Source organism: Rhinolophus sinicus, linkage group LG09, assembly GCF_036562045.2.
Source record: "Rhinolophus sinicus isolate RSC01 linkage group LG09, ASM3656204v1, whole genome shotgun sequence".
In the NCBI taxonomy this organism is placed as follows: Eukaryota; Metazoa; Chordata; class Mammalia; order Chiroptera; family Rhinolophidae; genus Rhinolophus; species Rhinolophus sinicus.
The window spans coordinates 110,100,073-110,123,698 of record NC_133758.1 but is presented as its reverse complement, the minus strand read 5'-3'; the positions used below and the strand labels follow the sequence as shown (position 1 = coordinate 110,123,698).

Here is a 23,626-nt window from a genome sequence, read left to right as displayed (position 1 = left end):
ATAGAATTTCTGTTTAGGTGAAGAAAAAGTTCTGGAGACGGATGGTGGTGACGTTGCACAACAGTGCGGATGTACTAAATGCCACTGAACTGTACACTTAAAAATGGTATATTATGTATATTGTATCATAACAGCAAAAACAAATTAAGTCCTCTAAGCATTTTGGGCAGAATATCTGACCAAATTTGATACTAAAACTTGAGTCTTTATTCGGGTTCCTCCCCCTCCTTCATGCAGAATAGATACCCCTGAGGCTAGACGACTTGCAGTGGGGACCCCAGGACACACTGGACCCCTTCATCTCTATGGCTCTAGTTGCTACCACACACTAGGGCCCCTGGGGTGGGAGCCAGAGTGAGAGCAGGAGGAGGAGGGGGAAGGGCAGGGAAGCTCTTACTGGCTCCGGCAAAGTTGTTCTTGCTTTGGGGCCCACTCAGTTGAGCAAATAGCCTGTTTTGTGGAGGACTTTGGTGGGCTCTTCAGAGACCACTCCTCAAGAGAAACACACCTACATGTACACACACACATACACACACCCGACCTCTTCTGTCCTTGACTTGATGCTGTTCAACTTCCTGCTCAGCCCCGTAGTTCCCAGTGCTCTGTTCTTACGTCAGTGTCACTTTGACCCCAAAGAAACTCCTCAAGGAGGAAGACTCTCTCAAGACAACCGTGTCCAGTTGCCTTCTACCGTGTGTCCGTATCTAGCGAACACTGAGGCAGCCCTGCCCCCACACCCTGGAGGAGGAGGCCGCTCCCCACACGGCCATGTGTCTTTCGCTACCGTCCCTGGGGCAGCTCCAGCCATCATCTCCACTTGAGACCTTCCAACCTGAGGCAGATTTCAGTGCCAGTGACTCCCCCACTCCAGGAGACACATGGCAAGCTATCTGAGCAGGTTTCCTAAAGCTCACCTCACCTCAGGAGGGACACAGGACGGGGGCAAGTGTCTGCTCTCTACGCAGAAATCCTCCGAGACTCTTCCTCACCTTCTCTTCTGTAGTCTGGAGGTGGAACAGTGGCGGCTGCACCAGACTTCACAGCATCTTAGCACATCTGGCCGTTAGCTTTAGAATGTGGTTAGCATTCAACTCAACTGGATGGCTCTCAGCCTCTGAAACCACAGGAAAATTTGCCTTTAGCATCCTGTTAGATTCTTGTTTGCTTATTTGAGGCTTTTGATCTTTTAGTAAGATGTCCAATGATGCAGAAATGTAATAAATAATATATGTGTTTATTCTGGGGGTTGTGGCAAACACAGCAAGAGAAGCTACTGAAGATGGATGGAGTGTGTGAACAAATTTACGTAAGTGCTTAGAGGCCTTCTAGGAAAGAAGGACTCAAATCCCCAACCTTTTGTCTCAAGATTCAACCATTAAAATCTGAGCACTACACTGGCATTGACCAAAGGTCACAGCCAGAGAAGGTCAAAAGGCCCCTGTGATTTAAAAAACAAAACAAAACAAAAAAATCACTGAGAGAGAGAAGAGCCAGAGAGCAGAGAGCTGGGCCCAGCACTAGATCAGGTAGTCGGTGGCGCAGGGGTGCCAGTTCCTCTCTGAGTCTCACTGCAGGGTTTCTGGAGGCAGAGCTCTGAAGAGTCTGGTCTGCGGAGAACGGGAAAACTCGCAGCTTAATTTCCCCAGGTCTACTAGCCCACTGTAGCACAGGATATTTGATTTACTAAAACATTATGGTTATTAATATCTTATGCAAGTTAGCCTTCAGATTGTATTAAGATCTTTAAAAAAGTATTAATATCCATGATCTCCAGTAAGTGTAAGGCATTAAGGCGGGGCAACTTGGGACAACTGAAAGCCATAATCCATCACCCAGGAACTGATGGTAGCAAAGAAGAAGGCTGCTGCCTTTACCTCATGAAGTACAAGGAGGCACTGGCCTTCCGATACACATGCAAGAAAAGTGACAGCAGAGATGCTGTAGATAGTTCTATTCTAGCCAGGATGGTGATGGTCCAGCTCCTGTCCTGGGGATTTAGCTCCTTTCGGTCCCTTTCTTCCCTATAATTCTATGGAGATGCTAGTTGCAGCTAGGGACCTCCTAAGTCACATTTTTCATGAGAACACTTGGTTTCCCAGAAGAACATTTGTTCTACCCCAAGAGATCCTGAGACACCGCGGACACAGAAGGAAGGGTTTTGCATCACCAGCTAGCAGAAATACTATTGATGGGTGGGGGCATAAGGACTTTCGCAGCCAGAAGTCACTGTTACTTAGGAAATGCCTCCAATCAATAGCCCTTTTTAATAGTGTCTGTCACCATGTACTTCAAATTAATTGGACCACAGTATTGAAATATTGTGGCACATTTGGAAAACATTGCATTCCCAGAAGAGCCAACGGCCACCTGGCTGAGACATGGATCATACCCTTTGTCCTCCCAAAACGTGAGAACGAGAACAAGACGGCTGATGTGAAAGTGCCCAGTACTGTGCCGGAAACACAGAAGCTGCTTCACGAGTAGTAGATGAGCCAAATGTGAATGTGAATCCAAGAGTAAACAGGACCCGGAAAAGGTGTATCTCGCCATATGTCAGGAATGGCCAAGAAAGAGAGGCCCCTGCAGCCACGCACGTGAATCCCCGCATCGAAGAAGAAGGTGGGATTCCTGAAGGGACAATGGGAGGAACAGAAGGAAAACCTCAGCCTTCCTCATGGTGGAGCTTTACTAGAGGCAGTTCTACCCTGTTTCCCTACTCTTCTCTTCCCTTTTATGACTGGATCCTCCCTTCCTTCTACGGCCCACTGCAAAGGACAAAAGCATGCACGAGGCACAGACGACGGCCAATGATAGAAACACATCAATGCAACACAGAGAAAGAAGAAAAAGTACAGAACGTCATTCGCTGTACACCACAAGCAGCACCCAGGCTGTCCACAGCCCTAAACAAAGGAAGGCCTCCACCTACTGGGGAAGCAGAGGGGTTTGACCTTGAAGATGTTATTTGAAAATGTAATATTTGAAACCTTCCTCCACCCTCCATGTTAAATCTGGCAGCTGTTCTAAAGCTATACGCCAGCTAAATCATGCTTGACAATCGTATTTGTTTCTGGCTACTTAATGCATTCATTTAGCCCAGTATTATATATTAACAACATTATATTCCCTACAACAATGCAAATAATTATGGACATTTGTAATATTCTAGCTTCTGCTGTGACGCAAATGCTAATGAATCAGTGAAACTAAATGAAAAAAAAGAAAAGAAAAAAGAAAAAAATCTGCCCCTCAGGCAAGAGGCTAAATAGAATAAAACTTTTTTTTTTTCTTTTTTACTGGTAATAGTGGAAACAATGAAGAATTAACCATTTTCAAAAAAGCCTTTTCACCTTGGGGCAATAAATTTTTTTAATCCATCTAATTAAAACAAATACTACATCTTAAACTACAACTCCACCAAGTGATTTTTATGGGAAATAATAGCAGCACTGAAGACATCAGAGACACTTTATGTTGTGATTTAATATGGAAAATAGTTCAAGACACAAGAGAAATAGCATCTGACCACCCAAGACACAGCCCACACGTAAAAGTCCATGTCTCAGAGTGTAGCTGGCAGCTTCCTGTCACCACGCAGAGTGGTCTGGCCAACACATGACCAAGGGCCACCCGTGTAAGAACGTATTAGCCCAATGACATTGGAAATGAAATTGAATTTAATGGCTCTGTATTTTTACTATACAGCAGAAACAGCTTAAGAAAAGAGGGGAGAAAGAAAAGGAGACGGAAGAAGAAAACAGTGGAGCGGAGCGAAGGACCAGGACTCAGGAGATGCAGAGATGAGGAGGAGAAATCAACAAACGAGAGTGACATGGAGCCCCAGTGGGGGACAAGAAAAACCAACAGGCTGGTGCTCTGGGGGCTAAGTGAGGGAAGAATAGTAAGGAAGAGAGTGTTGAACTGTGTGTTGGACAAGCCCTGAGAGGGAGAAGTGGCCAATGTGTTTTTAAACATTGATTTTGCAATGTGGAGCTCTGCAAGAACCCTGACAAGGCAAGTTCTGGTGGAATGGTGGGGGTGGAAACTCTTGGAAGAGATTTTGCTACAAAGGTGAGCAAAGAAAGGAAACAATTGGTTATAAAAGTGGAGTCAAGAGAAGCACTTGTTTTTAATGTGGGAGAAATAGCAACAGGTTTGTCTGCTGGTGGGACTTGTTGAATAGAAGCAAAAAATCGATCACAGGAGGGGAAGAGAGGCATTTCTGGTGCAATGTTTTTGAATGCCCTGAGTGAAGTGATCCAGTGCACAAAGGAGGGGTTGGCTTTAGGTGGAGAGACGTTATGAGTTTGGTGACAGCAGGGGGCCCCCAGAAAGGCAGACAAAGTTCTAGGAGGATGGTGGGAAACGTGGGAAGTTCTTTTCAGATTACTGCCATTTTCTGAATCAGTATAGATACATTTATCTTTGCATTGCTCTTTGTCCGTCCAGGTGAAGTTTCTAATTTCCCCAGTACTGGCTTTCTATATTCATAATTTTTATGTTATTTTCCAGGTGGCAAACAAACCCAGAGAAGTCAATGAGAACTCTGGGAATAAGAAAAAGAAGGACTTTTAGGCCCTTGTTCCCTAAGATTCATTACCATGTATATTATATCTCTTAGTCATGGGTATCCTTCCCTTATGACGAACGTCCAACTTTATCTGGAGCTTCCTAACGTTGCTAACAGAGAAAAGCAAGGTCAAGTATACACAGGTACTTAAAGTCATCACTCTCTCTTCAGATCACTCTTCTAATACATTTTCTCTACTGCCCACAGTAGCTCTCTAGGGGACATAAGTCCTAAAACATGTTCATGGGAAGCATTTCAAGTTTTCAGAAGTTTGCCTTTTCTGCAAACATTTGTTCTTTATATGTCAGTCCAGAGTTTCCAAAGAGTGTTACCCAGAAGTTTTCTTTTACTAAATTGGTCCAGAGAGACGCTCACTGAAAAACAGTTTCTTGATCATAGATTTTAGCAATGCCTCAAACTATATCTGTCTCTTGGAGCTAGCCAATGAAAATTAGCATATTAAGGGCTTTGAGAGGCCTTAGAATAATGAGGAAACTTTCGTAACCCAGTGTTTCCTATACCTGACTACAGAATTCTTACTTTCATTGAACACACACATAACACACTTTGGAAAAAGCTAATTGACAGCTATTCCTTTTGCCAAAATATAGTATTCCATGATACAATCATTAGGCATATTTTATTTTGATAATATTATTCCAGTATTTAAGAAAATGAATGTGACTAATACATTATTGCAGCATATGAGTACACTAGCCTACGCCAATTAACATATACCTTTACCTACACAGGGAAAGGAACAGGGATGGATGGATCACGGGCCTCTCTGAAGAGCAAAGAACAATGTTTACCTCCATGTCTTAAATCCCACATCTGTGTGTCAGGGAATGAGAATCAGTATTATTTAAATGATAAGACTGAATACAAAATAACAAAATAATATGCGTTACCAAACACCATGCAATTTCTAATTATGAAATATATAATGTAATATAGAAAATGCTAAGGTAAAATATTTAAAACAAGAAAATGATGTAGCACTTTTAAGTAATAATTATATTATTTGAAATCATAATTTTAAAAAATTGAATAGTTGAAAGTGTTTGTAATACTGATTTAAAGTGCTAATTTAGTGAGTGACAATTACATAATGTGTCATAACCCAAAAAAAGACTCTACCATGAGGCATGGTTGGGCACCTCAGCAGCTTAAGCTGGTGGGGAAAAAGGTGAAAACAATGAGTCGGCAAAGCCAAGGCTAAGGGAAAAATCCAGGTGTAGATTTGACTCCCTGAGGCCAGTAGTTCAACATTCAAAGCCAGTATTCAAATAAATAAGGAAAATTGAGACTTAACTGAGGCAGGATGAGTCAGGACAGAAAAGGGTAGCTGGCAAAAGATTTGATCAGTGGGCCATGGCAGCGACCATCTTCATGCAAAACAGAATCTAACAGCCTTGACTTTGATGAAAGAGACTCGGATCTCTGATTTAGTGAACACCATTTAGCAAATAATTCCCCTGTTAAAAAACCTACACAATGATAAATACAAACTATTCAAAGGTATTTTGATATGTAGATATTAAATAGGTGGCTAGGCCTGCTTCCTACCTAAAGGACTATATCCTGAATTGTCGACTAGTAAGGCATGGAATTCGGTTCTGTAATTCAGATGATTACATTGCGGAATTTAGGGGTCTGTCCCAAATAGTTGAAACCATAAATGTTAAACATACCAAAACCAAGATTCTGCAGTATTTAAGGGGAGCTTGCTTCATCATCATCCATTCATCATTCGGGAGTACAAAGAGAAGAGCCCTATCGTCTTTTAAAAATCTAATGGTAAAGAATAAATCACAAAGGAAGAAAAAACATTCAATACCACTGATGTCTTATTTTAATATTCAACTGTTAGTAGTATACACAGCCTTCCCCTCCATCCTCCTAATTCTTCTCTAATAGAGCACCTTTTTCTCCAGGTATGAACACTTTTTCAGGAGACCATCAGTTTTAGGGGAGAACAGCCCAGCCCCCGTGGGTGGCCTTCACTGGCCCAAACCAATCATGGTGGACATATTCCCCTTGTTAGTGATTGGTGTGGCTGTGGACATGTAACAGCCGGGGACACTTTTGGCCAATAAGATGGGAGGGGAATGTTTCTTGAGGGCCTTCTAGAGAAGGTTTCATTGCCCATGACAGTCATCAGGATGACAGCAACAGAGATCAGAGCCAAGACAGCTCTGAAACAGCAAAGCCCGATTCCTGTCATACTGCTCCTGAACTGCCTGACGTCTGCCCTCCCTGTTAGAGAACAGAATAAGCTTGTATGGTGTGGGTCAATTGATATTAGGAGTTTTCTGTTAGTTGCAGACACCCTGATACACGGTTTTGTGTTGTTTTTGTTTTTCTTTACAAATATACTAATGTACAAACAGTGCATTCACAAACAGATATTCAAACATTATAGGTTGATGTAAAATGTAGTCTTCCCTGGCCTGCCAGCCCCACTTCTCAGAAATGATCATGTTACCAGTGTCTGTTAGTAGATCCCGTGGTTGTCATTAAAATTGAAACTATGTTTAAGTCACTCATCTTTATCAATGTTAGACACAATCGATTGCCTACCATGACAGAATCCACGAACCTTTTTCTTCCACCTTGCCTTCTCATCTTCGTCCTTCCATGAGGTACATTTTACATAACTATCCTATAAATATAATTACATCTTGTGTGAGTTGTTTATAGATTGATCTGAAAACATTTATAATACAGTTCTATGAACAACTTTGTTGTAAATTAGATCCACGAAAGAAACAAAATCCTTGTTTTCCAAATGAGAAATTCCTGTGTTAAATTGTAAGGCATGCTCTCAATTTCTTTATTCCTCCATGAGGATACTCAGCTGCCATTGTCTTGTTTCGCATGCTGTACATTGTAATTTACAGTAAAAAACAGTAATTTGTTTTCATAAAAAACATGTGGGTGGTAATCTTTGAGTTCTTGCATTTTTAAAATGCCTTTATTTTGGTCTCACCTTCTATCACTAATTTATCTGATTACCAAGTTCTAAGTTAAAAGGCATTTTTCCCTCAGATCTTTGAGGACACTGCTCCATTCCAACACATGGTACTATTTTTCAGGGGTCAGTTAAACTAATTCTTGCTACTTTGTAGGGAAACTTTTGATCCCACTTCCCCACCAATACTGCTCATTTCTCTGCAACTCTTCCCAGCAAAACTCTACACTGCTTTTCTAGACTTGTGTCTTCTATTCCTCTCTCTCCCCCTCCCCTTTTATAATGATTTTTTGGTGTGGTTGGGGTTAGGAAAGAATCCTTTTGTTCTCCCACGAGACTATCTTGCCAGCACTTGCCAGCTTTATTATAAATGTTTACATTAGGAATAAGGTAACCTTTTACTTATATATGGAGAGTAAAAATAATTCTTAAGACTGTGATACTCACTTATATTATTTTTGTTTATATTTACCTCTTTATTTTGCAGACACAAAGGATATTTCACTTTGAAAAACATATATAGGTTTCTTTTGCTGTGCAGCTTTTTAGTTTGATATAGTCTGCCATAGAAAAGATGAAATACTGCCATTTCATGGATGGATCTTGAGATTATGCTAAGTAAAACAAGTCAGAAAAAGTCGAGAACCGTATGACTTCACTCATATGTGGGATATAAAACTGAGAGCAACAAGGAACAAGACCACGGAAAAAAATAGAGACAACAGTTTAGTGGTTACCAGAAGGTAAGGGGGGAGAAGGGATAGAAGAAGGTAAAGGGGGTCAAATATATGATGGAAGAACTGACTCTAGGTGGTGAGCACACAATATATAGATGATGTAGTATATAAATATATACTTGAAACCTATGTAGTTTTACTACTGTCGGCCCAATAAATTTAATTTAAAAAATGTATGTGAACATGTGTATATGTGTTTATTCTATTCCTAAGAATACAATTCACTACTCAACTGTCAGAACTCTTGATACCATATCATCAGCTATTAATACTGATCCAATTAGTAAAACGATGAAACTGTGAGCATGATTTGCTCTTTATCCTAAGTCATTTTCATTCTTCTGTCCTCAAATACTGTCTTATTTTAAAAAATACAATTTAGTAACAATAATCACTAATTGTTATTTTCTTGGGACAATAAATTTTTCATTTACATACATTGTACTGTCATAATTTGCTTGATGATGGCTTTTATAGGTGTAAAATTGTGCTGAAAAAACAATTATTAAATAACTAGAGCAGAGATCAAAAGAAAAGCACGTTGATGAAATGCAGGCTAAATAAAATCATAAAGGGTCTTGTCTGATAGGATAATCATTTTCAGGTACTAGTTAATTGAAATGGATGATGGAGGAAAGAGGCAGGGAGACAATAGGAACACAAGCATAACACCTGTTTTCATCGTTGCTCTGCTGTGTGTGCTCATACACATTCTAAAAGTTCATCATGATTTTTGCTTCAGTTTTTATTTAGGCCAATATTTACCAAACTTTTACATTTGCACATTTGGATATGATTAAGGGTACTCAGTAAAAATGGTTTATGGTCTAGAAATTTGGCAAGGCATACATGCACAACATAGATTAGCATACTGAAAGCTCAAAGAAGCTCCCTAAGAGTATTCCCGGGTCCAAATTTCCAATGCATGTTGGGAGGGGGGTTCCCCCACACCACCAAGTGATGCTCCAGACACGAAATGGGTGTCCTACAATTCAACTCGATTCTGAAACTATCTACTCAGAGATAGAATCAGATCCCACAGGCTAAGGTGCTCCGCTTCAGATGCCAACTGCATGCCCAAGTTATTACCTGTATTCTGACCAACTGGCTACAGATTAGCAGTTCCCATGACCTTAGCAGTTCCTCAAAGAGCCAAAAGAGAGGTTAAAAAAACAGAGAAAAGAGGGGGTTCAAATAAGTGTCAAGAATGGAAAAAATAGGACAATAATAAGGCCCTGGAGAAAAAGGGGACAGATGCTAACGATATAAAAATAATCCTTAAAATTAGTCCTAATTTGAATTTTTTTCCCCTCATTTGTTCTGTTTGATAGGCTACAGATAATCAACCCTTAGATCAAAATTCAAAGTATGGTTATTTTCTTATTTTCAAACAAAAGTAGTAGGTATAACTTCTAGGAAATTAAGGTACATAAATATAGTAAGTCCATTTTGTTCAGTTTTCAAAACAAGAATGTTAACAAATACAGCTTTATGCAAAATTTCTGCTTTTTCTGAACCAGGCTTAAAGAGGAAAGAACGGTGGCAAAAATACTTGTTCCTAGCAAATACACCAAAAGTATAATAAAATCTTCAAGCTACCAAAATTTATGAGGGAAGGAGGGTAAGAAAGCAAGGGAAACTGTCAAATGGCAGAGAAGGTCATATCAGGTTTTCAGGTTAGTCAAAAGTAACTTCTGGAATATGGCCTATAATTGGCATAAGCAGCCTGTTGCTTGTAAGTGTACCTCCAGAACCGCAGAACAAACTTTTAACAATGAAGTGATAACAAAGAACATCATTGTGTAAATATTATATTTCTCTCACACAGTGCTTTATGACACGTTGACTACTTTTAATATGTATCCATAGGATTAATACTCATACGGAGTATAATGTGGAAAAGTGCAGGACTGAAGAAATAAGTCTGAAAACAAAAGCACATATTTCTTAGGATTTAAAAATATTGCACATAATAAGGTTGCGCAGAAATTACTGGCTGTTTTTACAAACAGAATGAGGTATTAATCTCTAGATAAAGATGAGTGCAAAGAAGAGGAACCACACACACACAAAATACTAAATCCATATTAAGCCCTGGAGAGCCAAGAACTAAGAAAGAAATGTGAAAAGATATGTAAAGTAGCTATGATTCCAACATTACAAAATCATTAGCTAGGGACCAAACAGGTAACAATCTCTTGGCAATATTTCTTAAATTTTTAACTTTCTTTCAGCCTAAATGACTATGAGTGATACAATCATTTCCTTTACTCCAATTTGACTGAAGAAAGGCATGGCTCTGTGGTAAATACTAACCCATGCCTTTTTGAAGCTTTCCGTGGAAATTTACAATAGATACTGCTATTCTTTGCTCAGTGACTCATTATACAGTTCCACTACACTTAGCAACCCAAGTCAGAGATGCTACAGATCATGCAATTTTAAATTAGCAAAGGTTTCACTGCAAAAGTCATTCAAGTTCATACAATTTAAATCTACAATAACTTTTACAGTTTAACCTAAAAATATGTATCAGGCAAACTCAATCTTTTCTTGGTAATAAAACTGGCCATGTTAATAAGCCCAAGGGCAGGTAGAGAGAAAAGACCAGGCAGGCTTTTTGTTTTTCTTGTGGTTTTTTTTTTAAAGAATCTTTCCTAATCAGGGAAATTAATAATTAGCTATTTCTCTAACTGAATGTTGCTTAATTTGTCAAATACAATTTACATATATGTAATAACTATATCAAGTTAAGTGAAATCATGCACTTGTCTAAAGAGTTCACAGAACATTGTTTTGCATCAGAGATATTGAAGAACAGTCCTCTAGTTGGGTTTAATGAGAACAGAAAAAAGAATGAACTACTGTCCTGAACAGTCAGTGTATGTAGTAACCATGTTTCCTCTTCGTTGAGTGACAGTCCTGCAGTGCTTGCTTGATCCGTGGAATCTATTTTCAGTCTGTACTGTGTGCCGACCGGTGGTGTCAAAACCACTGAAAGAAAACATTTTCTCCATATCTTCAAACATGTCATCAAACAGTCCACCTCCAAAAGAAAACTCCTGGAAATGATGCCTTTGTCTACTAGAACCATCCTGGCGTGTCTGGAAGTGATTTTCAAAATGCTTCTTGGATCGAGTGTTTTGGTTTTGACCAAAAAAACCAAAGTCTTTAAATAAGTCATCAAAATTGAAGTTAAATGACTGCTCAAAAGGACTTCCACTACCTCTGTGTCCTTTACCATTGGTAAATGCACTGTGTCCAAGTGTATCATACTCTTTTCGCCTATTAGCATCTGAGAGTGTTTCATATGCTGGAAGAAATAAAAATACTTTAATAACTGAAGGTAATCAAAATTACATACATCCAAACATCTTCAAATAAGCCCATTCAACTCTCTATTTCAGAGAAGGATTTCACATTATAAGTAAAACCAAAACACCAAAAATATAATGTTAAAATGAAAGTTACAAAAGGCAGGGACTTTCTCTTGTTCGGTACATACTATCAGCAGTTAGCACAATGCCTGCCCTGAGTAAATATCCAATAAATATTTGTTAAATGAATGCTACCATTTACAAATAAACACGTGGGCAACAATGACATAGAGTCATTCTTCCTGTTATTTGTGTAAAATCATTACTATTAAAGAATGTGACGGTCCAATACAACTAATTGGAGGAATTTAGATTTTTCATTTCCTTGCTAGTTTAAATGTTTAACTCCAACCCCCTACTCATTTAACTCCACCCACCATTAATTACCAAATGTTCGAGAGGTTCCATTTATTTTAGAACTAGTCTTAAGTCAAAATCTGTTTCATACTTTTCCTTTAAAGACAAATGTGGCTTTGAAATGTACATCAAGTGAGGAAGAAAAAACAACATGGCATTTTAGTCTCTTTAAATTTGTTTACACTTGGTATTTTTTATAGTCAATCTCCATACTTAGTAAAAACTATGTTTCATTAAGTTAGTTTATAAGTTTTGGATACCAAAAATTCTTCTTGACTTAGAAACCATAAGCAATTTTAAAAATATAAAAGAAATGAAATATTATCAACATTTTAAAATCTGTATGCCAATAAAAAAATATGCTACCATTTATCCATCCATTCAGAAACCAAAGTATCTGTTACAAGTAAACAGTCTCAAGAACCTCACTATATTTAAATGCAGATCCAACTCCCCCTCCCATCTCCACAAAATCCTCAAATACATACACTTCTTAGCTATCATTCTCTCTTACTAGTTTATACTTGCGAGACCTCAGATAGCCATTGACTTACCTTCTGCTATCTCTCTGAATTTTGCTTCAGCATCAGGGCTCTTATTTTTGTCAGGATGGTACTTCATGGCCAACTTGTGAAAGGCCTTCTTGATTTGGCGCTCTGATGCCGATTTTGGCACACCTAAGATATCATAGTAACTCTTGGAGGCCAAAATTAATTCCGTTATCATTAAAATGCAGATTGCAAAGATGAAAACTGACTGGGGAGTAGCCATTTCCAATATCCTAAAAAAGGGAAAAAAAAATCCATGAAGCTAACCTTAAGTATTTTTCTTTTGAAAGAAACTCAGTGAACGTTTAGGATACAAGCTATACTTAATACAGTACCAAGTGTCAAGCGTATAGTATCTTGTACTTATCCTCATGCTATTTCATTTACATAGGTTTTATTAACCCTAAATTGGTCGTAACCTTCTTCAGAGCACTTATAATTCAATCAAATTGAGAAAAAGCTTTCTTGTCTTTGCCTTTCCACCAACAGTCTGGCTATACACAAAGTAGACACAAAAATACTCAATAACTGAGTTTTACTAATTAATAGTGAAGACATCCTACGCGACATTGTAAAAAGGGTGGAAAATCCAAATAATATTCTAAAGGATCTCAATCATCAAGAATTCATATTCCAAGGAGGTTAAAAAAGGGTTTTAACTTCACAGAAAATAAAAGTACATCACCAAGGTGAAGAGCTCAATATGTTTAAATTAGCAATCTTTCCTCCCTAAGAAAGCACCAACTTCAGCTTTCAGTAAGGTGAACCAAGGATTTAAACAGAGAATCTCAGTATCGCAATAATACTGACAATGCAATCATAAAGTGTAATCACTCTTTAACTGTCAGATCCCAAATATTTAACAGAAAGCACGGGTAAGTCTCGTGAAAAACTCCTGATTCCCAGAATTCAAGATTTCTGCTAAGGCTGATAGAAAAAATGAACTTCCATAGCTTGTGCTTTAAATTCTTATTCTCAAAATTCTCAGCAGTCATTAACGTACTTCTCTAATCTTAGAGAAGATTAACTTCAAACTCCTGATCGCACCGAGTCAGTGACTTAGGATTCACAAGGCACGACCGCGTCTGTGAACGCGGTATCGACTCCTAAACAACCTCCGCGGATGCAGCGAGGCTGACGAAAGACACCACGGTTTGTGGAAACCGCCTGCCTTCCTCTCCTGAGCGCAATTAGCAGGTGGGTCACTTCTTCCCAGCGAGTCACTCACAGTCACGGGCACCAGGGATCAAGTACAAACTCCCGGGTAAAGCACACGAGCCGAGGGCGTGTTGTGGCCGCAGCCACTGCAGGGAGCGGGCAGCTCCCGAGCAAAGGGCGGGTCCCAACCCGGCAGGGAGGCTCCTCGCTAGTTTTATAAACGTCATTCCTAATTGCAGGTCGAGTACCTAACACAGTTAGCAGACTGCCTTTTGCGTGACACTGACATCTCGGTCCCGACAGGGACCCAGCGGACAGCAGCCCGGGCCCTGCTCCCCCGAGCCGGGGGCCGACTGGGCCGGCGGTGCCTTCGCCCAAAGCGGACCGCTACCGGCCCCGTCCGCCCAGGCGCCGCCGCCGGGGTGGCCCGCGGCCCGGGCCCAGGCCTGGGAGGAGCTGTCCGACGCCCGAGGGCCAGCGGCACAGCCCCAAACGCAGAGCGCGCCCCGTCCTTTTCCTACTCCCTTCCTCCACAACACCAGGCAGCCCGAGCCCTGGCGGCGACCGCGGGGGACAACCAGGCCGGGGCAGCCCACAGACGCCGACCGAAGCTGGGGACGCTTTCAACCCTCCCCCCTCCGCGACTCCGGCCTCGTCCCCCGTCCGCACCCTCCGTCGGTTACTGCTCCCTCACAAAGCGGAGGCGCCGACCGGACCAACGACCCGCTCCACGCAGCTGCTCGGGCCCGGTCCCTCAGCCGCGCCTCCGCGGCTCCCGGAGACCCGCGCTCGCCCCACGGTCGCTACTACCGACCTCACCACCCGCCTCCTGCCGTTCCCGCCGCCGCCACCGCCGAGTCCCGTCTCAGCCGGCTCCTCACTGGCGGGCGGCCGCTGCTGGCGTCTCCACCTCCCGAGAAAACCTACACGAAACGCTTCCCTATTGGCTCTCGCTTCCCCACCTGACCCTGGCGCCCTACGCGCACGTGTAAAACTGTTGTTGCCGCTCGGCCTATGCGTCACTTCCGGTTCCAACGTCCGAAAGGGCGGTGCTGAAGCGCGCAGAAGCGGAAGTGAGTCGACAGTGGCGGCGTCTTTGGTCCTGGTCCTGCCCCGCGCAGGCGCGGTGGCGCGGCTGGCCTTGACTTGCGGCCCCGCCTCAGCGAGCGGGGTACCCCTCGTCGGCCTGGGTCTCCCAGGGCCACACCAGGGAGATGCCTCGCTATTGCGCAGCGATTTGCTGTAAAAACCGCCGGGGACGGAACAATAAAGACCGGAAGCTGAGTTTTTACCCGTAAGTCGTCCCTGGAGCAGAAGAGTCAGCCTTGTTTGGCCTCGGTCCCGTGTCACTTAAGGCCGGGGTTTGGGGCATCGCCTGTCTGCTCTAGAAATTCGTCCTTAGCTTTCCCGGCATGATCGGTCACTGCGAGGGAGTGGGGCGTGAAGGCTCGAGTTCAGTTTACCTAGAAATGTGCAGCTGAGCCAGGATGCTGGGCCGGAGGCGAGGCTCGGGGACCTGTGTGGGTGTTAATGGCAAAGTTTGCGCGGTGCCCCGTTTTCACGGCGTTTCCCCGCCTCACCTGACGTCATTTCGTAGCAGCCACCACTTAAGGTGCACAGCAGACCTGCCCAGTGGGAAGGTGCACGCGAAGTTGATTTACACCCACTGTGAGTTAGGTCGCATAATGTTATTTAATTCCATTTTCTCCCGAGGAAACAGGCCTGTCAGAAAGTAGGGAGCTGATCTTGAAGGTTTTGCGGCAGAGCCAGAATGAGAACCTGTCTCCTGCTCAGGGCTCTGTGTAGTCTGCGTTCATACGGAGAACGGGGTGTTACTCTGAATGCTAGTTGCACGAAGTTGTGCCGTGAAACCGCAGGAGGACGTGCTCATCTTTATTCAGAAGAACGGGCAGGCAGTACTGTGAAATAATTTTTAAGAGTCCAGGCTCCAGAGCCAGACGTAGGAGGTTCAAATCCCGCCTCCACCACTTTGTAGGTGAATGACCTGCAAATTATTTGAAATCTCTGTGCCTGTGGTCTCTCCCCTGTAAAGATGTTGGAGGTATTAATAGTACCTAATTCACATTTCGTGTGTAAGAGGTAAAATAATTCACATGTGGCAGTATTTCCAGAATTGTTTCCTACTTGAAGTCCTTCCACAAAATAAGGAGATACTTTTGGGGGCAGCTGGGGGTGGGGGGACTCAATCCATGGGCAACTGATGGGAAAATACTGATATATTAATGGCTCTGAGGTTTGTAGCAAAGGATCATGTTGAACTTGATTTAGCCCGATATTTCCCAGATTTATTTGGCCTTGGATTTGGGAGGCATAACCCAGACTCAAAATTCTTTAAATTAATCTATCTATGTTCACATAGTTACTGTTTTTTAAGGAGGGAAAAATAATAATACCTAAGGAAGTCAATTATAAAGATTTTTTTTCCTCTTAAAATGTGAATTTACTGAAAGTGGAATTTTTTAAATGAGTTTTTTACAGTCCATGTGTAATCCAGAAAAGAAACATTGAATTATTTTTATTACCCTAATAGCACCAAACTTGAAGAATTGAATTTACAAATGCTAACATTGTAGCGAGTTGTAGTATAAATTTATACTAATTTGGATATTCAGTTAATATAGACATATAGTGCACAGTTTATACTGTGATGATTTTAATGCTTTTTCAGGAATTAATGAGACAGTGAAGCAAAATTACCAAACAAATGGAACCAATATAGATACTAAGTTGTACAGGAAACGTATTATAGGACTTTTCTTAGCGATTTATCCCATTGTGAAGGCATTGTGTAGTACAGTTACCAATAAGAATAGTCACAAAGTGCTTTTTTTTGCTTTACATTGTCTGTAACTTAACATATAGGTACAGTAGAAATAATTTACAAACAACATCCTTATACATGAATTTACATTATAAAATATTGTAAAGGTGCGTTCTCATTTTAGATATAACAGAAAAAGTAGGAACTTATTTCTGGCTAGCAGAATAGAGGTCCTCTGAAAATTCTTTTTGCCTTTAAATCCCTTTCTTTGGTATGCCCATCTTCCTTGTAACCTGTTGCTGACATATATGTGCAAGGTTGAAAAATCTTTAAACCATGTGTGAATATTGTATTTATGGTAAGAACGTCCAAAGGTAGATCATCTGATTTTTCTGTGTAAGGATATCAGGGTTAAATACTATTTCCTACAAAGTACCCAGACTTTTCCCCTAGCATCTTATAAAGTTATCACGATTTAGTGGAAAAGGCATGCTACCATAAAGCATAAACTAAATGGTTGGGATTGGCAGGAATATATAATTATTGCTTTTTGTATGAGAAACTTTGTTGTTACTATTTGTAAAAAAATAAGTTATTATGTAATATATCTTAGACTGTGTTCTTGAAACATCATTGAAAAAAAAAGTTACTGTTAACTGTTGCTTAATACAGTTTATCCCAAACCTATTTAGACTAGTTAGAAAAAAGTTTTCTGGCATTATCTGGTTTTACCTGTAAAACACATTGCAGTATGTTGGAGGCAACTCTAAATCCAGGTTATTGTCAGTACACATATGTAAAGAGCTGTCTTGCCTTTCTCTGTCTTTTCTATTTGATATGTTTCATGTTGTGAAATATCTGTCTGTTCTATTTAACATGTTTAGTTCTTTTCTTGTGTCAGTTTCTTTTTTCAGAACTTGGATTTTAGCGTTCCCAGTTCATTGGTTATAGAAGTATAGAAATATTGGACTAAATGACATGTGGGTAGAATTGAGGCCGATTCTGGTAAAGCGAATGGAATATTAGTAGTTTTATAAGATTTGTTACTTTATTTTCAGCTCAGCCATTTGCTTGATTAACTTCTTATTTTAAAAATACTAATATAAATAAGAGCCTAAAAATTGCTACTTCTTTGAATTACAGACAAGAAGTCGTTTGATTTATAGTATTAGTATGAAATACATTTGAATAGGACTTTATAGTTTATACAAAGTTCTTTTCTAGTTGTAAGCAAACTACACAACAAAATAAAAATAGGATATAATCCACAGAAAATATCAATAGATTTTATTTTTTGTTGAAACAGATGTATTTTACTTGATGGGACTCTGAGTTATGTTTCACCAGCCATTCTTCACAGACAAAGCTTTGACTACACATCTTACATCTTAATCCTCTTTCCTGCTGAGGTGATGTGGTTAGTAATTATCATGAGGATTCTCTCATGTGGTAGAGATGGTTGCTTTGCTTTTGCAGCGCTTGATGCATGGGTTACCTATATATGCAGGCCTGGAATCTGGCAAAATTGTAAAAATACAGCAAAGTTTTTCTTTTTTAATTTCAGGTTTCCTCTACATGACAAAGAAAGACTTGAAAAATGGTTAAAGAATATGAAACGAGATTCATGGGTTCCCAGTAAATACCAGTTCCTGTGTAGTGACCATTTTACTCCTGACTCTCTTGACATCAGATGGGGTATTCGATATTTGAAGCAAAATGCAATTCCAACAATATTTTCTTTGCCTGAAGACCATCAGGTATTGGAGGCAGGGTGCACGGAGGGGGGATAATGCTGAGCAGGGTGGTAGCGGGCCGGGTGACAGGTCGTCAGGTGGAGGGAGTGAGAGGGCAAGACAGCTGCTGGGAAAACAGTTACTTGAGGAAAAGGAAAACTGATTTATGCTTTTACTGAAAATGTGATCATTTTTTTTTAACTTTAAACCACTGTGAAGCATATCTTAAAAGGAGCAAAAAATAAGACATACATAAATTATTAAGTTATTATCCTAAATTAATGATCTGAGATTTTTTTTACTAGTCTTTTGAATGATCTGAAATGTTTCCATCATATAGTGACTATGCTTAATGCTTTTTAAAAAAAACACTTTAAAGTTTATTTGAGTTATTATATACTTAGAATATTATTTTCAACTGAATAAATTTGCTTGGCCAATATTCTGCTCAAAGTTGTAATTAAGTATTCAGCACTGACTAATCAGAGGATGAGCCTAGTAAGGACATCTTTTTTAGAATTTGAAAATGTTATTTTCTAGGAAAAAGACCCTTCCCAAAAAAAATGTCAGAAGAAAAAATTAGATGATAAGAAAGAATTGTGTCTAAAAGCCAAGTCAGAAGAATCAAATGAGCCAAAGAAAAATACAGTTAACACAGATGTCCTCCCTGAACATGCAGAATTACTTGATTCGTCTGCCTTGGTGAAGCCACCAGCTCCAAAAACAGAAATTATGCACAATAACATATTAACTCTTAATCTAGTTAAACAAGATACCGGAAAACCAGAATTTACCTTGGAAACATTAGTTAACCAACACATAGGTATAGGTGGTTTTCCCACATCCTTTGAGAATCTAAATTCTACAACTAATACTTTGACAACTTCAAAGTCGGAAGGTTTCCAGCAGTCTTTGGAAACCCAGGAAGTGCTTGAAATAACTACGGATCATTTTACTAATCCGAACATTACAAATAATTCCATGGGAATTAAGTCAGCACAGGAAAATCCATTCTTGTTCAGCACAATTACTCAAACGGTTGAAGACTTGAACACAAGTAAAGAACCTGTTATTGCCATTTTTGTGCCCACAGAAAATTCCAAACCTACAATTAACTCTTTTATACCTGCCCCAAAAGAAACTGTGGAAATGGAAGACATAGACATTGAAGACCCCTTGTGGAAGGACGTGGACTATGACACAGAAGTTTTGCAAATTGAACATTCTTACTGTAGGCAAGACATAAATAAGGAACACCTTTGGCAGAAAGTCTCTAAACTGCATTCAAAGATAACTCTGCTTGAGCTACAAGAGCAGCAAACTCTAGGGAGATTGAAGTCTTTGGAAGCCCTCATAAGGCAGCTGAAACAGGAAAACTGGCTCTCAGAAGAAAATGTCCAGATTATAGAAAACCATTTCACAACATATGAAGTTACTATGATATAAAGAGTTCCTAACGCTGTGACTTTTATATAAGCATTTTGCAGCCAAAGCAAATTATATGAAAACTGAATTTTTTCCTGTATAAAATTCTCCTTTAACGGAAGCTACGAAAGGCCTCTAGTGTTAGGACCTGCACCCTGTTCTTGTCCTGCTCATTTTTTAGAAAAACTAGAATGTTCTTGGGCTGTAAAGAAAAAGTTTTATTGCTGGGTAATTTTCTAAGTTGAAGTTAAAATATAGTGAGTAAATAGTATGTTAAGTCATAAAATAAGAGCAAGGCTCGGGAATAGTCCTAGTTCTGCCATTGGCATATGACTTGGGCAAGTTGCTTATCAAGATCTCTAATCTGTAAAATAAGGACACTTGCTAAAGCTCTAAATGGAGTGTGTTTCTTTATAGTTCCTTCCTTTTATAGTGAGATATTTTTACTAGAACAACTATTTTATAAGGTAATCTATGCTTGTGTAATACTGGACGTTGGCTAGAATTTGATATTAACTATTGGATTATCCTCAATATTTATTGAATTCTGTGTTGTTGACCTTTTGGCTATAGTTATCCATAATAGTAAAGGAAAAGACTCCTTCTATAACTTTATTCCAGTTGAGCTAAAATAAGGAACCACCACTCATTAGTCCTGTTCTTAGGAAAGGTACTTTAAACTTAAAAGAATATGTTACTTGAGTACCTAATATGTGGCTGACCATCATAATACATAGTCATTTAAGCTTCTTAACATCCTGTATTTAAGATTCTAATTTATAAACCAAAAATTTTAATGAGGTTAATTTTTTAAATATAACTTTATTTTGGAAATCATACTTTGTATCTATTTAAGATGTGTAGCTTTTTAAAATGTGCCATTTTAAAATTCCAGAATGATAGACTAATACTTAATACTGTACATTCCCACTTACATATAGTTTATTAAAATTTATAAGCAAAAAATAGATATGTAGTGATGACCTTAGGGAGACAAGTTAGGAAGAGAAGTGATAGTGATGTAAATAAAAAATACTGCTTCTATCCATACGAACTTAAGAAAAGGAGACATAAAAGCAAAAACTTAGTGATAACAACAGAAATGTGAAAAATTGATGATCCCTTAAAATTGTCAGTTAATATAATTAAATATGTTTCTGTTTATGGTGTTGGCCAAGTTCCTATCAGTCTGATTCTTAGTTTTATCTTTTTATATAAAAAATACTGTTACTTCTCTTGCGGGATGGACTGAGAATTCTGTAAGGTAACGAACATGTTTTTGGTCCTGGAAAATAGGAGGAGCTCAATAAATATTCATTGACTGAACAACAAGTAGTATATTAATTGTTTTGTAAATGCATGGTGATTATTTTTTATTATTATTGCACTTAGTTTTTTCAGACTAGTAAAGTTCTTTGGCATTGTATGGGTGTGTGTCAGCTAATTACAAAAAGTTGATTAGAGGTGTTATTGTGTGACGGGGGCGGGGAACTTAATGTTTTTATGTAAATTATGTACAGGTGATTGGTAGAGTTAATGTTATTTCTAAGTATTTCCATGTAGTATTTTGCTAATAGTTCTTTAAAATAAATAATATAGATCAAAATAGCATTTATAAGTCATTATAAAATGTTACAACTCAGTTTTTAATTGTATACCTTGTAGTTATTTTCTATTTGTTTAAAGTTATTTAACTAGCTTTATTCCTTTAAACTTAATAAATTATAAGTATTTAAGGTTTTTTTCTGGATTTTCTATATTCAGTTTAGGATGTTCTCAGCTTATTAATGTCTAAATATATTGAGGGCTCTAGCCAACTTTATTTTTCACTTGGATTATTATAGGAGCCTCTTCCCTAATGTTGCCTATATTTTCAGTCCCCCATTTTCATGTCATCCCAGACTCTGCTGTTAGCTTTTTACCTAAACTATAGATTGAACCGTGACACACACTCACCACCCAACTTTGCTGGCTCGGAAAGCTGTGATTACTCTCTGGTACCTGCAGATGAAGCCAGACTTGTTGGCATCATATTGTACGTGATCCTCTAGGATTCTCTTCATCCTGTGTGCTAGCCACATTTCCCAAACATGCCAGACAGGTGTCTGTCTACCTGACTGCGTGTTTTATTGCCTATAGTCAACCAGTCTGTCAAAATTACATTTTGAGTTGGGTGGAGTTTCGCTTCTTTCATCCCAGGCAAAATTGTTTTCACTATGCTCCTCCAGGGCTTTGTTTTATAAAACTGTAACCATGTTTACCTTATATTTTTGTATATCATGATATCTATGGCTATGTCTTTGACTAGATTGTAAGCTTTTTGAAAGCAGAATTTTCATTAATCACTTGTTTCTTTGACAATGTAATAACCATGCAATAAATAATTATATGAATATTTTGAATTTGCCTGCTTCAAATTTTTGGTGCTTGTCACTTAAAATCAAGGTCCTTCTTAATAAAATAGGTCTTTGCCACCATGAGAATGATTAGGGAAGGACATAGGTCTTCCTATAATCTTTTAAACATTCCATGTTTCCAGTGAACAGTATAATTTGCCAGTTATCTGCTATGCTATCTGCTAATTGACTGTTTGTTGTTCAAGGCTGTCTCCACCCCAGACTATTTCCTACCTTCTATCCTACGTAATTAAAAAAGGAAGTAAGCCCAAGAAAGCTGTATATGGGAATGCCTACCTGCCAGGGAGATACGTGTATCCAATTTAGAAAGACTTGGGCGATACAGTACATGGTATTGCTCAAAACATCCAGCAGAACTTCTCTGCATATTTTTTCTCTAGAATAAAAAATCAGCCATGTAATAAGCATTGGAATATTAATGTGCAGCTGAAGTTTTCTATTTCTAACTAAATTGGACAACTCTGCCAGCTAATTTGGTGTTCAGAATACATACTGTTTGGCTTTTTAGATTATGCTGTTATGTAATGTGGGGAAGGTGGGTGGGTAAAAACCTCATTCTCAACTCTCAGGAAAAAACTATAAAGATAAAGGGGGGTGGTGAGATATATCTGTATTAAGAGAAATTCCTGCAAGGAAGGGTCTTTGTTTCATTTTTTTATCTTAACCTCCCATTTCACCCCCTGGCCTCTCAGTTACTTGACCTATTTCCAGTGAACTTGCTCCATCCCTCCTCAGCCACCTCCTCCCCATGGTCAATGGTAGGCCTTTGTCGTCACCAGGAATTGCATTGCCTTGAAAAATGTCAGCTTCAGTCGCCTCGGGTGATTACCATCTTATGTTCTTCAGCAGTTACTGGAACAACTCACACTGCAGCCAACCACTTGTCCACAATCCATCTCTGCAGTAGGTGTATTTTCCAAATATGACTATAAAATACATCTCATCCCATATTCGCTTCTGTAGTGTGACCGTGCCACCCCCTTATCAAGAAGTAGAGTTTATTTCTCTACGATTTTGAATCTGGTGGGTTGTGTGCCTGCTTTGATCAGTAGAATACAGGGAAATTGACACGGCCAGTTCCAAACTCAGGCCTTGATTGGCCTGGGAGCTTCCACTTCCTCTGGAACCATCCCTCTTAAAATACCAGAAGCCATGTAAGACGTGTGATTACCCTGTAACCGTTCTGGAAAAGCCAAAGACACATAGACGCTGGAGAATGAGACATCAGATATGTGAGTGAACAAGCAACCGAATTATCACAGAATCCCAAAAGACTCAGTAATTGAAGTCAACAGATACTTCTGGAATTGGAGCAGGGGGTCTGAAGACATGCTAAAAAAAGAATTCATTAAAGTTTATTAAGTAGCAGTAGCTATCCCACAGAGCTTGGCAGGTATCCCTTTCCTAACCTGCAAAAGACTGGAAGTTTATTCTTTGAAGAGGACAGAGTGTGTCTAGAAAAGATAAAAAACCAGGCATGGACACCATGCTAAAAGAGGTATTAAGGGAAAGTTTATAAACAATAGTGAGGTCCAACCCCCATCCGAC

General features: G+C 39.5%; 2 protein-coding genes across 4 annotated transcripts; one reads left to right on the top strand and one right to left on the bottom strand.

The window, feature by feature from the left end:
- Positions 1 to 9,008: 9,008 nt before the first annotated feature.
- DNAJB9 (DnaJ heat shock protein family (Hsp40) member B9) lies at positions 9,009 to 15,258 on the bottom strand. Of its 3 annotated transcripts, none has more exons than XM_019726334.2 (3): positions 15,014 to 15,258; positions 12,570 to 12,796; positions 9,009 to 11,594 (listed from the first exon to the last, which is right to left on the bottom strand). In XM_019726334.2, exons 1-3 carry the CDS (start codon positions 15,091 to 15,093, stop codon positions 11,143 to 11,145), a joined length of 759 nt encoding a protein of 252 aa, XP_019581893.2. In that variant the 5' UTR covers positions 15,094 to 15,258; the 3' UTR covers positions 9,009 to 11,142. The 3 variants fall into 3 exon arrangements, with proteins under 3 accessions (XP_019581893.2, XP_019581894.2, XP_074197109.1); XM_019726335.2 differs by lacking the exon at positions 15,014 to 15,258 and adding an exon at positions 14,536 to 14,665; XM_074341008.1 differs by lacking the exon at positions 15,014 to 15,258 and adding an exon at positions 14,544 to 14,613.
- On the top strand, positions 14,790 to 22,063 carry THAP5 (THAP domain containing 5). The gene is made up of 3 exons (XM_019726332.2): positions 14,790 to 15,015; positions 18,068 to 18,260; positions 18,777 to 22,063. The coding sequence occupies exons 1-3, from the start codon at positions 14,936 to 14,938 to the stop codon at positions 19,680 to 19,682; spliced, it is 1,179 nt and encodes a 392-aa protein (XP_019581891.2). The 5' UTR covers positions 14,790 to 14,935; the 3' UTR covers positions 19,683 to 22,063.
- The last annotated feature ends 1,563 nt before the right edge of the window (positions 22,064 to 23,626 follow it).